Here is a 14269-nt window from a genome sequence, read left to right on the forward strand (position 1 = left end):
ACAACGCTGAGAGTCACGGGCTGGTGGGGACCTCCACACCTCTTCATCCTCTCCCGATACGAGCAGGAGGCCCTGGAGCTAGAGAGGCGCCATGCACCTCGGTCAAGTGGCCACGGTGAGGTTGGGGTGCCAGACAGAGGTAAGAGTGCAGTGCACCGAGGTCAGAATGTCGGTTATTGCAACCATTCTAGTGCAGTTTCTATATTGTGAGCCTTGAGCCTGGAATCCCCATTGGCATGTGTTGGTGGCTCTTATTTGGCAGCCTCGCTGAAGGAGCGTTGGATCAAGGTGTCCCTGGTGTCCCTGCCTCCCTGTAGGTTACTGAGGTCTGGCTGCACACCCTCAGCGTTCTCCTAGCACCTGCTCCTCTTCTGACTCATTACCGGATTCATCCTCTGTGGCCTGTGGAGCTGCATCAAGATCCTCTTCCTCCAGTGGGTCCCCCCTTGCCAGTGCCAGATTGTGGAGAGTGCAGCCTGCAACCACTGTCAGTGACACCCACTCTGGGGGGATTGTAGTTGCTCCCCCTGAACAGCCCAGGTATCAGAAGCGCACCTTGAGAAGACCTATGGTCCCCTCTACCACTGTCCTCGTGGAGACGTGGCTCCTATTGTACCGCTGCTCTGCCTCTGTTCTTGGGTGGTGGAGAGGGGTCATGAGTCACCTCTTCAATGGACAGCCCTTGTCACCCAGCAGCCATCCATCCAGCCGGGCTGGAGCACTGAAGAGCCCCAGCACCTGGGAGTGTCTGAGGGTGTAGGTGTCGTGGGAGCTGCCTGGGTACCTTGCACAGACTTGTAGAATCAGCATCCTGTGGTCACACACTATCTGCACGTACATGGAGTGGAAGCCCTTCCTGTTGACGAAGGCACCGGGCTCACCTGCTGGCGCCTTGATGGCCACATGTGTACAGTCTATAGCACCCTGGACATGGGGGAAGCCAGCAATGGCCGCGAAGCCTCTGGCTCGCTCAGTCTGGCTGACCTCGTCCATACGGTAAAGAATAACGGTCAGCACCCACCTGGAGAGAGCTTCTGTGGACAGCTGATTGGAAGACTCCACACAGATTCCCCCACTGAGCCCTGGAAAGAGCCGGAGGTATAGAAGTTGAGGTCATTGTGACCTTCAGAATCACTGGCATGGAGGGTCCACCCACACAGTCGGAGCTGATCTCAGGCCCGATCCTCTGACAGATGGAGGTCACTGTCTCCCTGGAGAGACGGAGCCTCCTTCGGCACTGCACCTCAGACATATTGAGGTAGCTGCATCGCCGCCTGTAAACCCTGGCAGCAGGATAGTGGCGTCTTCTGCAGCCCCTTGGACTTCCTGCTGGCCCTGCACCCCTTGTGCCTGCGTCTCTCCTCCCACAGGTCCCTCCCCTGGAGGCTGCCTAGGGACACCTGACCTCCTCTCCCTTCTGCTCCTCTCTTCCTCCTCAGAGGAGGTGCCTCCAGCGGAGACCACAATCCCCATTCCCAGGGTAAGGGAAGGCTGTCTGATACCTGGAAGGGTCCACACGGTCTGAATCCTCCGGGGTCCTGACAGATACCAATGAGCCTGAAATGAAGCCGGGAAATGCTCAGAATGAAGCCCTGAACAGAGATGAAGCTGTCCAGTTCACAAAAACAACAGCAGCAAATTAGATCCTAAACTCCTCACCACTCACATTGACAAGGCCACTGACCCCTCTTATCAGGCCCGTGGATGAGCTTTTGCTAATTGTGGCCTGCCCGCCTGCCCATTTTGCCTGTGCAACAACCTGAAAATTCCATGAGCTTTATAAACTCGAAGACAATTGGTGTCTCAAGGGCCTTAACTGGTCACTTAATTAATGGTGGGCAAGTCTCCATCTCCATCGTGCGCCCACCTGGCTAAATATCGCGAGTGCGCATTGATGTCGGCACCCTCGGTCGATGTCATCACACATTATTTCACACTTGAGCGGGTTGGGCACACATGTGCCCACCCAGTGAAAAATTCTGCCCCGGGTGGGTTATGTAGAATAATGGGTTCATAGTTCTGGTAATGAGATAATGATATATATCATGATGTAATAGTGACATTAGCAGCCATGTGTTAGAGACATTGTTAGAAACAAGGAATAGCCTGTACACAGGAGAGGTGTACTTACCTAGGAGCTTATTATGTATTAAGTGTAAAGAAAGTAGTTTTGAAGAAACATACTTGAGTCTGTCCCAAGTCCCTCATGAGTAGAGGGAAACCTTCCTAATACTGACTAGGCCACATATCACTCAAAGAGATCCAAATACTATTCAATGTGGAAACCAAACCACAAAACTGGTTAATACCTGGGCTATGCTCATGAATGCTGGGAAGTTTGGCAAAATGTCAGGACAGTTTTGCCTCCCTCACTCCCCTGAAGAGTTGTCTCAGCCAAGATAGAAATTGTGTGAAGCATCTGAGCAGATTGCAACCTTTTGTTGTCCAATTGCCTCCCTGTGCTGTCAAAACTGCAGATTGAATCCAGCATGAAACAAGTTCTTTTTCACTCCCTGTGGACAGAGAGAACTCCACCTGAAGCAACAGTCATCTCAATCCTGCCACAGAATATACATCCATTGCTAATCTTTAATCCTTCACAAGTCCACATTTTATTTTTCTAGGTTCTGTTCTGGGGTCTCCGGGACTTGAAACGTGTTAATCTGTTTGAAGTGGAACAACCACAAGTGGCAATAGAATGTGCTGGTCAGAAAGTCGAGTCTGAAATCATTGCAAATTACAAAGAGAATCCTAACTTTGATGAACTTGTGAAGTATTTTGAAGTGGTACGTAGCAAACTATTCTGGGAAGTCTACAGCTGAAGCTGTCAGTAATTAAATATTCAAACTGTTATTAACATGGGTCTTGAAAGATGGAAAAGCAAAATGCTGCAGATGTTGGAAATCTGGAAATATAAAATGCTGGACAGACTCAGCAGGTCTGACAGGCCTGGTCACTATTGGTACCTGCACGAGTCCTAGCTGTACCTGCTTTTTTGTGAGATATATGGAACATCCCTTGTTTCAGTCCTACCCAAGTCTCCTCCATCACCTCTTTGACTGGTACATGATAACTGTATTGGAGCAGCTCCCTGCTCTTATGCTGAGCTGGAAAATTTCATCTAATTTTTCTCACCCTCACATGGTCCATTTCAACCCTTCCCCTTTCTCAATTTCTCTGTATCCATTTCTGGGACCAGGTTATCAACAAGCATTCACTATATGCCCACAGACTCCCATAACTTCTTTGACTACACTATCTTACACACATCATCCTGTAAGGACTCTATTCCATTCTCCCAGTTTCTCCATCTCCATCACATTCCATTCAAGTCTCTTCCTTCAACTGAAGACTCCCCCGACCCTGGTTGACAGGGCTCTTGACTTTGTATGTTCAATTTCACATACTTCTGCCCTCACCCCTTCCCCTTTCTTCCAAAACCATGATAAGGTTCTCATTGTCCTCACCTTCCACCCACCAGCCTCCAAATTCAACATTCATGGTTTGCCATAGCTGCCACCTCTGGTGTGATGCCACCACCAAACACATAGAAACATAGAAACTAGGAGCAGGAGTAGGCCATTCGGCCCTTTGAGCCTGCTCCGCCATTCATTATGATCATGGCTGATCATCCAACTCAATAGTCTGCTCCTGCTTTCTCCCCATATCCTTTGATCCCTTTCACCCCAAAAGCTATATCTAACTCCTTCTTGAAAACATACAAGGTTTTGGTCTCAACTACTTTCTGTGATAGTGAATTCCACAGGCTCACCACTCTCTGGGTGAAGAACTTTCTCCTTATCTCAGTTCTAAATGGTCTACCCCGTATCCTAAGACTGTGACCCCTGTTCTGGACTCCCCCATCATCGGGAACATCCTTCCTGCATCTACCCTGTCTAGGCCTGTTAGAATTTTGTAGGTTTCAATTTTGTAGATCCCCCCTCATTCTTCTGAACTCCAGCGAATATAATCCTAACCGACTCAATCTCACCTCATATGTCAGTCCTGCCATCCCAGGAATCAGTCTGGTAAACCTTCGCTGCACTCCCTCTATGGCAAGAACATCCCTCCTCAGATAAGGAGACCAAAACTGCACACAATATTCCAGGTGTAGTCTCACCAAGGCCCTGTACAATTGCAGCAAGACATCCCTGATCCTGTACTTGAATCCTCTGGTTATGAAGGCCAACATACCATTTGCCTTCTTTACTGCCTGCTGCACCTACGTGCTTACCTTCAGCGACTGGTGTACGAGGACACCCAGGTCTCGTTGCACATTCCCTTCTCTCAACTTATAGCCATTCATCTCCCCTGCCACCCCCCAGCCTTTCAGCATTCTCTCAGCCTCATCATCCCTCCAACACCCTGGTCCACTTCTCAGTCACCCCGAGCACATGGCACCTTCCCCATGCAAACCCAGGTGGTGGAACACCTGCTTTTTTACCTCCTATGTCCTCATTGTCCACGTCCCCAAACACTCCTTTCAAATGAAGCAGTGATTTACTTGTACTCCTTTCAACTTAGCCTTTCACTGATCACCATACAGTCTCCTCTAAATTGCAGAGACCAATTGCAGATTGAGTGCCTGCTTTGTGGAGCACCTCCATTTAGCCTGCAGGCAGGGCCCTGAACTTCCAGTGGCCTGCATTTTAATCCTGCACCTTGTTCTCACGCTGACCTCTCTGTCCATGGACTCCTGAATTGTTCCAATGAAGCTCAACATAATTTCGAGGAAGGGCACCTCACCTTTCGATTAAGCACTTTACAGCCCTACTGGACTCAACATTGAGTTACCTCAATTCAGACTCGGCTACAGCTCACTGAAGCTGTCTTTGGACAGAAGGTATGAAGCCCTGGCAACGCCAGCCACTGGTACTGTCTTGGCTGGTATTTGTGTATCCACGGCCTGTATCAATCCAGCATCTGGGCAGGTTGGTGCAGGAAAATTGACACCTACTGTACAGTTCGACAGGAGCCGGCTGATTCTCACCTGATGGGAAACTGCATTTAGCTAATTTACGTGTTGTGGTGCATTGCTAGATTTCAAGTATCATGCTGAGCTGTTTGCCCAATCACTGAGCTCCAGTGGACAACCATCATTGCAATGTTCCAGAGGTTGTTTTAACTGGAACTTCTGCTTCACAGGAACTCCCAGAGCAGATATACCTTCACCCACCCCTCAGCATCTTTGTAGTGGAACAGCGTGCATTCGGGCGCACAGTCCTCGTGGGCTCCTACACCGTCACAAGCTTGCAGCAGTTTTCCCTGAAGGAACTAGAGGAGAACCCAAAACCTCAAGATGATGATCTTAAAACCAAAAGTAAGAATAATTTATAAACTACAGAAAAGGGAATAGATGTGCCTGGGCTCTGCAAGTGGTACAGGAGGGTTGGTGGCTATGGGTTGCATTGTGGTAAGATAAACAAGGAACACAAGGAGCTGGCAGTGGGGAAGAGCAACACTCAGGAAAGCACTAAGACACGTCGACTGGGTCTCAGTACATGCACAGAGTTAACTGGTCTCAGTGCACTTGTTTTTGTGAGATAAACAACAACGACTTGCATTTATTTAGCACCTTTAACATTGTGGCATTTTCAAGGCATTTCACAGGAGTGTTGAAAAATGAAATATGATACTGAGCCACATGAGGAGATAATGAGGGCATGAGAATGAATCTTAATCAAAGAAATGGGTTTTAAAAAGTGTCTTGAAGGAGGAAAGAGAAGTAGAGAGCTGGATAGGTATAGGGAGGGAATTCCCAATACACTGTAACCTCTGTCCGGAAACCTATTGTCTGTGAACGCCAGTCATGCGGAAATCTTTTGAGTAAATATGACAATAACCCTCGATGTCATCAGCATCATTTTATACAGTACTTTAGGAGCAGAAACATGGAAGATACAGTATTTGGATAAGTAAAATATTTTTTATTACAGCTTTCTAATGTGTTATCACTGTTCCATGTTTCAGGTAAATTTTCATATCTAAGGCATTTTCCAATTTACATCCTTGCGGTTACGCATTCTAACATCATTCTCTAATCCAGAAAATCCAAAATCCAGAAATGACTTGGTCCTAAAAGTTCCAGGCTGGAGAGGTTACAGTGTATTTAGTTGGAGGAAATTTCAGCTTGACTAGTGCTGGATGTGGGACAACATTTGACAGAGACAGTGGAGGGGTCAGGAGAGGTGATGGTGAGGTGAAGCTGGGTCTAATCTCATAAGAACACAGAGGTTTACAGCACAGGAGACCAACTGTGTCTATGCTGGCTCTGCAGTATATTCCTCGGATTCTCTACCTTAACCACTCCTGTTACAGAATTCCAGCAACCTCAATGTTGAACAACAGCTGGAAAGCTAACATATATGTGAACATCTCATGCATGAGAGATTGTCCCCATTGTGATGCACCCCTTGGTGAGTCTCAGCAAGTTCTTCAACTAGTATCATAGAGGAGAAGGGAATAATCTAGAATATAGATTATGTTTGATACAGGGATCTAGGGTATTGGTGCCAGGTCACCAGTCTGGAATTACTAAACTGAAAAGGCCAATTTATTTAACAATGAAACCAGCCTTTAACCTTTGATTGTCACACATCTAGCATAGAATGAGTAGGCAGGTGAATCAAAGCACAGCCTGCACATGTTTATTTTTGTGGCAGTCATTATAGTTAAGATTACCTACACAGTGAAACCTGTCCCACCTCACTGTGGATTAGATAGAAGGATCAAAACTGCAGTCAGCAGTTCACTGTTAATCCATTGGCTGTTCTCTGGCTGACGAGTGCTCATCCCATGTCTCAGATTGAATCTGGTGTTGCTCTCTCCCCTGGTGCTGCAAATGACAGGAGATAAGGTTGTGGTTTGGACTTTTGATGAACAAATGCTAGAAAATGCTGGAATGAGGTCAGGCAGGTGTTTGAAGTGAACCCCTTCATCAAAACATTTACTCCTGATGGAAAGCTCTCATCAAAATCTTCCCAATAAAATGAATTTCCACAATATTCTTTTTGTTTCAGATTTCCATCGTTTCCAGTGTTTTGTTAACCTCTCAATCTTGTTGCTTGTAATTGAATGTTTCCAGTGGGTTAGACATTCAGAGACTTTTTCACTTCCTTTGCAGAAAAAGCGTACAAACTCCCCTTTTCCAATGGTAACACACAGGCTCAAATCACAGTCTCTGTTGAACCAGAAATAACATTTTCTGAGAATAAGAAAAGGCCTCTTGATGTGCTGAAGGTAAGTGTGATTTTCCTGTATTGCAATGGAGCCCAGATACCCTCCTGTACTCCTGACCCTCCTGTATGCTTCCAGAGCCCAGACACATCGTGAGTTTGACTAGTTCTATCTAACTCCAGGAGCAGTTAGTGCTACTGAGCATCAGCTCTTCTTCTTAGGCAAACATTTGCTGCTAATACCTTCTGGAGATGACCAGTCACAAATTAAGTAACCTGCTTCCAGCATCCCATCCATCACCTTAAACATTCACTCCCTCCACCACTAAGGCACAGTGGCAGCAGTGTGTACTAACTACAAGATGCCCTGCAGCAACTCACCAAGGCTGCTTCAACAACACCTTCCAAACCCATAACCGCTACCATCCAGAAGGACAAGGGGTAGATTTTGCCTTGGTGTGAGTGTACAACATGTGTAATTGTGAATCAGTCCATTTTCCATTTCTTTCAATGCCAGTGTATATTTCCATCAACTTCTTGTAAATGTATGTGTGTTTGTCAGAGCATGTGTGTCTGTGAGTGTGTGCGCCTGTGAGAGTGCGAGTGTGTTTGTGCGTGGGGGTGTGCGTGTGTGCAAGGGCATATGTCCATGAGTGTGAGTGAGAGTGTGTGCATGTGCAAGGGTGTGTGTGATCATGAGTGTGAGTGAGTGTGTGCATGAGCAAGGGTGTGTGATCTTGAGTGTGAGTGAGAGTGTGTGCATGTGCAAGGGTGTGTGAACATGAGTGTGAGTGAGAGTGTGTGCATGTGCAACGGAGTGTGAACATGAGTGTGAATGAGAGTGGGGGCATGTGCAAGGGTGTGTGAACATGAGTGTGAGTGAGAGTGTGTGCATGAGCAAAGGTGTGTGAACATGAGTGTGAGTGAGAGTGTGTGCATGAGCAAAGGTGTGTGAACATGAGTGTGAGTGAGAGAGTGTGCATGTGCAAGGGTGTGTGAACATGAGTGTGAGTGAGAGTGTGTGCATGAGCAAAGGTGTGTGAACATGAGTGTGAGTGAGAGTGTGTGCATGTGCAAGGGTGTGTGAACATGAGTGTGAATGAGAGTGTGTGCATGTGCAAGGGTGTGTGTGATCTTAAGTGTGAGTGAGAGTGTGTGCATGAGCAAGGGTGTGTGTGATCATGAGTGTGACTGAGAGTGTGTGCATGAGCAAGGGTGTGTGTGATCATGAGTGTGAGTGAGAGTGTGTGCATGTGCAAGGGTGTGTGAACATGAGTGTGAGTGAGAGTGTGTGCATGAGCAAAGGTGTGTGAACATGAGTGTGAGTGAGAGTGTGTGCATGAGCAAAGGTGTGTGAACATGAGTGCGAGTGAGAGAGTGTGCATGTGCAAGGGTGTGTGAACATGAGTGTGAGTGAGAGTGTGTGCATGTGCAAGGGTGTGTGAACATGAGTGTGAATGAGAGTGTGTGCATGTGCAAGGGTGTGTGAACATGAGTGTGAATGTGTGCATGTGCAAGGGTGTGTGTGATCTTAAGTGTGAGTGAGAGTGTGTGCATGAGCAAGGGTGTGTGTGATCATGAGTGTGAGTTAGTGTGTGCATGAGCAAGGGTGTGTGAACATGAGTGTGAGTGAGAGTGTGTGCATGTGCAAGGGTGTGTGAACATGAGTGTGAATGAGAGTGTGTGCATGTGCAAGGGTGTGTGAACATGAGTGTGAGAGTGTGTGCATATGCAAGGGTGTGTGAACATGAGTGTGAATGAGAGTGTGTGCATGTGCAAGGGTGTGTGAACATGAGTCTGAGTGAGAGTGTGTGCATGTGCAAGGGTGTGTGAACATGAGTGTGAATGTGAGTGTGTGCATCAGCAAGGGTGTGTGTGATCATGAGTGTGAGTGAGAGTGTGTGCATGAGCAAGGGTGTGTGTAATCATGAGTATGAGTGAGTGTGTGCATGAGCAAGGGTGTGTGTGATCATGAGTGTGAGTGAGAGTGTGTGCATGAGGAAGGGTGTGTGTGATCATGAATGTGACTGTGTGCATAAGCAAGGCTGTGTGTGAACGTCTGTGAATGAGAGTGTCTGCCTGAACAAAGGTGTGTGAACATGAGTGTGAGTGAGAGTGTGTGCATGTGCAAGGGTGTGTGAACATGAGTGTGAATGTGTGCATGTGCAAGGGTGTGTGTGATCTTAAGTGTGAGTGAGAGTGTGCATGGGAAAGGGTGTGTGTGATCATGATTGTGAATGAGTGCGTGCATGTGCAAGGGTGTGTGTGATCATGAGTGAGAGTGAGAGTGTGCATGAGCAAGGGTGTGTGTGATCATGAGTGTGATTGAGAGTGTGTGCATGTGCAAGGGTGTGTGAACATGAGTGTGAGTGAGAGTGTGTGCATGTGCAAGGCTGTGTGAACATGAGTGTGAATGAGAGTGTGTGCATGTGCAAGGGTGTGTGAACATGAGTCTGAGTGAGAGTGTGTGCATGTGCAAGGGTGTGTGAACATGAGTGTGAGTGAGAGTGTGTGCATGAGCAAGGGTGTGTGTGATCATGAGTGTGAGTGAGTGTGTGCATGAGCAAGGGTGTGTGTGATCATGAGTGTGAGTGAGAGTGTGTGCATGAGCAAGGGTGTGTGTGAACATGTGTGTGAGTGAGAGTGTGTGCATGTGCAAGGGTGTGTGAACATGAGTGTGAGTGAGAGTGTGTGCATGTGCAAGGGTGTGTGAACATGAGTGTGAATGAGTGTGTGCATGTGCAAGGGTGTGTGAACATGAGTGTGAATGAGAGTGTGTGCATGTGCAAGGGTGTGTGAACATGAGTGTGAGAGTGTGTGCATGAGCAAGTGTGTGTGTGATCATGAGTGTGAGTGTGTGCATGAGCAAGGGTGTGTGTGATCATGAGTGTGAGAGTGTGTGCATGAGCAAGGGTGTGTGTGAACGTGTGTGAATGAGAGTGTCTGCCTGAACAAAGGTGTGTGAACATGAGTGTGAGTGAGAGTGTGTGCATGTGCAAGGGTGTGTGAACATGAGTGTGAATGTGTGCATGGGAAAGGGTGTGTGTGATCATGATTGTGAATGAGTGCGTGCATGTGCAAGGGTGTGTGTGATCATGAGTGCGAGTGAGAGTGTGCATGAGCAAGGGTGTGTGTGATCATGAGTGTGAGTGAGAGTGTGTGCATGTGCAAGGGTGTGTGAACATGAGTGTGAGTGAGAGTGTGTGCATGTGCAAGGGTGTGTGAACATGAGTGTGAATGAGAGTGTGTGCATGTGCAAGGGTGTGTGAACATGAGTCTGAGTGAGAGTGTGTGCATTTGCAAGGGTGTGTGAACATGAGTGTGAGTGAGAGTGTGTGCATGAGCAAGGGTGTGTGTGATCATGAGTGTGAGTGAGTGTGTGCATGAGCAAGGGTGTGTGTGATCATGAGTGTGAGTGAGAGTGTGTGCATGAGCAAGGGTGTGTGTGAACATGTGTGTGAGTGAGAGTGTGTGCATGTGCAAGGGTGTGTGAACATGAGTGTGAGTGAGAGTGTGTGCATGTGCAAGGGTGTGTGAACATGAGTGTGAATGAGTGTGTGCATGTGCAAGGGTGTGTGAACATGAGTGTGAATGAGAGTGTGTGCATGTGCAAGGGTGTGTGAACATGAGTGTGAGAGTGTGTGCATGAGCAAGGGTGTGTGTGATCATGAGTGTGAGTGTGCATGAGCAAGGGTGTGTGTGAGCATGAGTGTGAGTGAGTGTGTGCTTGAGCAAGGGTGTGTGAACATGAGTGTGAGTGAGAGTGTGTGCATGTGCAGGGGTGTGTGAACATGAGTGTGAGAGTGTGTGCATGTGCAAGGGTGTGTGAACATGAGTGTGAGTGAGAGTGTGTGCATGAGCAAGGGTGTGTGAAAATGAGTGTGAATTAGAGTGTGTGCATGAGCAAAGGTGTGTGAACATGAGTGTGAGTGAGAGTGTGTGCATGTGCAAGGGTGTGTGAACATGAGTGTGAATGAGAGTGTATGCATGTGCAAGGGTGTGTGAACATGAGTGTGAATGAGAGTGTATGCATGTGCAAGGGTGTGTGAACATGAGTGTGAATGTGTGCATGTGCAAGGGTGTGTGTGATCTTAAGTGTGATTGAGAGTGTGTGCATAAGCAAGGGTCTGTGTGATCATGAGTGTGAGTGAGAGTGTGCATGAGCAAGGGTGTGTGTGATCATGAGTGTGAGTGAGAGTGTGTGCATGTGCAAGGGTGTGTGAACATGAGTGTGAATGAGAGTGTGTGCATGTGCAAGAGTGTGTGAACATGAGTCTGAGTGAGAGTGTGTGCATGTGCAAGGGTGTGTGAACATGAGTGTGAGTGAGAGTGTGTGCATGAGCAAGGGTGTGTGTGATCATGAGTGTGAGTGAGTGTGTGCATGAGCAAGGGTGTGTGTGATCATGAGTGTGAGAGAGAGTGTGTGCAAGAGCAAGGGTGTGTGTGATCATGAATGTGAGTGTGTGCATGAGCAAGGGTGTGTATGAACATGTGTGTGAGTGAGAGTGTGTGCATGTGCAAGGGTGTGTGAACATGAGACTGAGTGAGAGTCTGTGCATGTGCAAGGGTGTGTGAACGTGAGTGTGAGTGAGAGTGTGTGCATGTGCAAGGGAGTGTGAACGTGAGTGTGAATGAGAGTGGGGGCATGTGCAAGGGTGTGTGAACATGAGTGTGAGTGAGAGAGTGTGCATGTGCAAGGGTGTGTGAACATGAGTGTGAGTGAGAGTGTGTGCATGAGCAAAGGTGTGTGAACATGAGTGTGAGTGAGAGTGTGTGCATGTGCAAGGGTGTGTGAACATGAGTGTGAATGAGAGTGTGTGCATGTGCAAGGGTGTGTGTGATCTTAAGTGTGAGTGAGAGTGTGTGCATGAGCAAGGGTGTGTGTGATCATGAGTGTGAGTGAGAGTGTGTGCATGAGCAAGGGTGTGTGTGAACATGTGTGTGAGTGAGAGTGTGTGCATGTGCAAGGGTGTGTGAACATGAGTGTGAGTGAGAGTGTGTGCATGTGCAAGGGTGTGTGAACATGAGTGTGAATGAGTGTGTGGATGTGCAAGGGTGTGTGAACATGAGTGTGAATGAGAGTGTGTGCATGTGCAAGGGTGTGTGAACATGAGTGTGAGAGTGTGTGCATATGCAAGGGTGTGTGAACATGAGTGTGAATGAGAGTGTGTGCATGTGCAAGGGTGTGTGAACATGAGTCTGAGTGAGAGTGTGTGCATGTGCAAGGGTGTGTGAACATGAGTGTGAATGTGAGTGTGTGCATCAGCAAGGGTGTGTGTGATCATGAGTGTGAGTGAGAGTGTGTGCATGAGCAAGGGTGTGTGTAATCATGAGTATGAGTGAGTGTGTGCATGAGCAAGGGTGTGTGTGATCATGAGTGTGAGTGAGAGTGTGTGCATGAGGAAGGGTGTGTGTGATCATGAATGTGACTGTGTGCATAAGCAAGGGTGTGTGTGAACGTCTGTGAATGAGAGTGTCTGCCTGAACAAAGGTGTGTGAACATGAGTGTGAGTGAGAGTGTGTGCATGTGCAAGGGTGTGTGAACATGAGTGTGAATGTGTGCATGTGCAAGGGTGTGTGTGATCTTAAGTGTGAGTGAGAGTGTGCATGGGAAAGGGTGTGTGTGATCATGATTGTGAATGAGTGCGTGCATGTGCAAGGGTGTGTGTGATCATGAGTGCGAGTGAGAGTGTGCATGAGCAAGGGTGTGTGTGATCATGAGTGTGATTGAGAGTGTGTGCATGTGCAAGGGTGTGTGAACATGAGTGTGAGTGAGAGTGTGTGCATGTGCAAGGGTGTGTGAACATGAGTGTGAATGAGAGTGTGTGCATGTGCAAGGGTGTGTGAACATGAGTCTGAGTGAGAGTGTGTGCATGTGCAAGGGTGTGTGAACATGAGTGTGAGTGAGAGTGTGTGCATGAGCAAGGGTGTGTGTGATCATGAGTGTGAGTGAGTGTGTGCATGAGCAAGGGTGTGTGTGATCATGAGTGTGAGTGAGAGTGTGTGCATGAGCAAGGGTGTGTGTGAACATGTGTGTGAGTGAGAGTGTGTGCATGTGCAAGGGTGTGTGAACATGAGTGTGAGTGAGAGTGTGTGCATGTGCAAGGGTGTGTGAACATGAGTGTGAATGAGTGTGTGCATGTGCAAGGGTGTGTGAACATGAGTGTGAATGAGAGTGTGTGCATGTGCAAGGGTGTGTGAACATGAGTGTGAGAGTGTGTGCATGAGCAAGTGTGTGTGTGAACATGAGTGTGAGTGAGTGTGCATGAGCAAGGGTGTGTGTGATCATGAGTGTGAGAGTGTGTGCATGAGCAAGGGTGTGTGTGAACGTGTGTGAATGAGAGTGTCTGCCTGAACAAAGGTGTGTGAACATGAGTGTGAGTGAGAGTGTGTGCATGTGCAAGGGTGTGTGAACATGAGTGTGAATGTGTGCATGGGAAAGGGTGTGTGTGATCATGAGTGTGAGTGAGAGTGTGTGCATGAGCAAGGGTGTGTGTGAGCATGAGTGTGAGTGAGTGTGTGCTTGAGCAAGGGTGTGTGAACATGAGTGTGAGTGAGAGTGTGTGCATGTGCAGGGGTGTGTGAACATGAGTGTGAGAGTGTGTGCATGTGCAAGGGTGTGTGAACATGAGTGTGAGTGAGAGTGTGTGCATGAGCAAGGGTGTGTGAAAATGAGTGTGAATTAGAGTGTGTGCATGAGCAAAGGTGTGTGAACATGAGTGTGAGTGAGAGTGTGTGCATGTGCAAGGGTGTGTGAACATGAGTGTGAATGAGAGTGTATGCATGTGCAAGGGTGTGTGAACATGAGTGTGAATGAGAGTGTATGCATGTGCAAGGGTGTGTGAACATGAGTGTGAATGTGTGCATGTGCAAGGGTGTGTGTGATCTTAAGTGTGAGTGAGAGTGTGTGCATAAGCAAGGGTCTGTGTGATCATGAGTGTGAGTGAGAGTGTGCATGAGCAAGGGTGTGTGTGATCATGAGTGTGAGTGAGAGTGTGTGCATGTGCAAGGGTGTGTGAACATGAGTGTGAATGAGAGTGTGTGCATGTGCAAGAGTGTGTGAACATGAGTCTGAGTGAGAGTGTGTGCATGTG

General features: G+C 47.9%; 1 protein-coding gene across 3 annotated transcripts in view; it reads left to right on the forward strand.

Annotated features, from left to right (window-relative positions):
• Positions 1-14269, forward strand: part of fer1l4 (fer-1 like family member 4) — a 351889-nt gene that overhangs the window by 182641 nt on the left and 154979 nt on the right. For 2 of the 3 annotated variants that reach the window (XM_041204900.1, XM_041204899.1), the window contains exons 28-30: positions 2625-2786; positions 5146-5320; positions 7124-7239. In XM_041204900.1, coding sequence (XP_041060834.1) covers positions 2625-2786; positions 5146-5320; positions 7124-7239 — 453 coding nt within the window. The remainder of the gene's footprint in view (positions 1-2624; positions 2787-5145; positions 5321-7123; positions 7240-14269) is intronic. The other variant, XM_041204901.1, reaches the window with a different exon arrangement.

This window comes from Carcharodon carcharias, chromosome 14 (genome assembly GCF_017639515.1).
Source record: "Carcharodon carcharias isolate sCarCar2 chromosome 14, sCarCar2.pri, whole genome shotgun sequence".
Classification (NCBI taxonomy): domain Eukaryota; kingdom Metazoa; phylum Chordata; class Chondrichthyes; order Lamniformes; family Lamnidae; genus Carcharodon; species Carcharodon carcharias.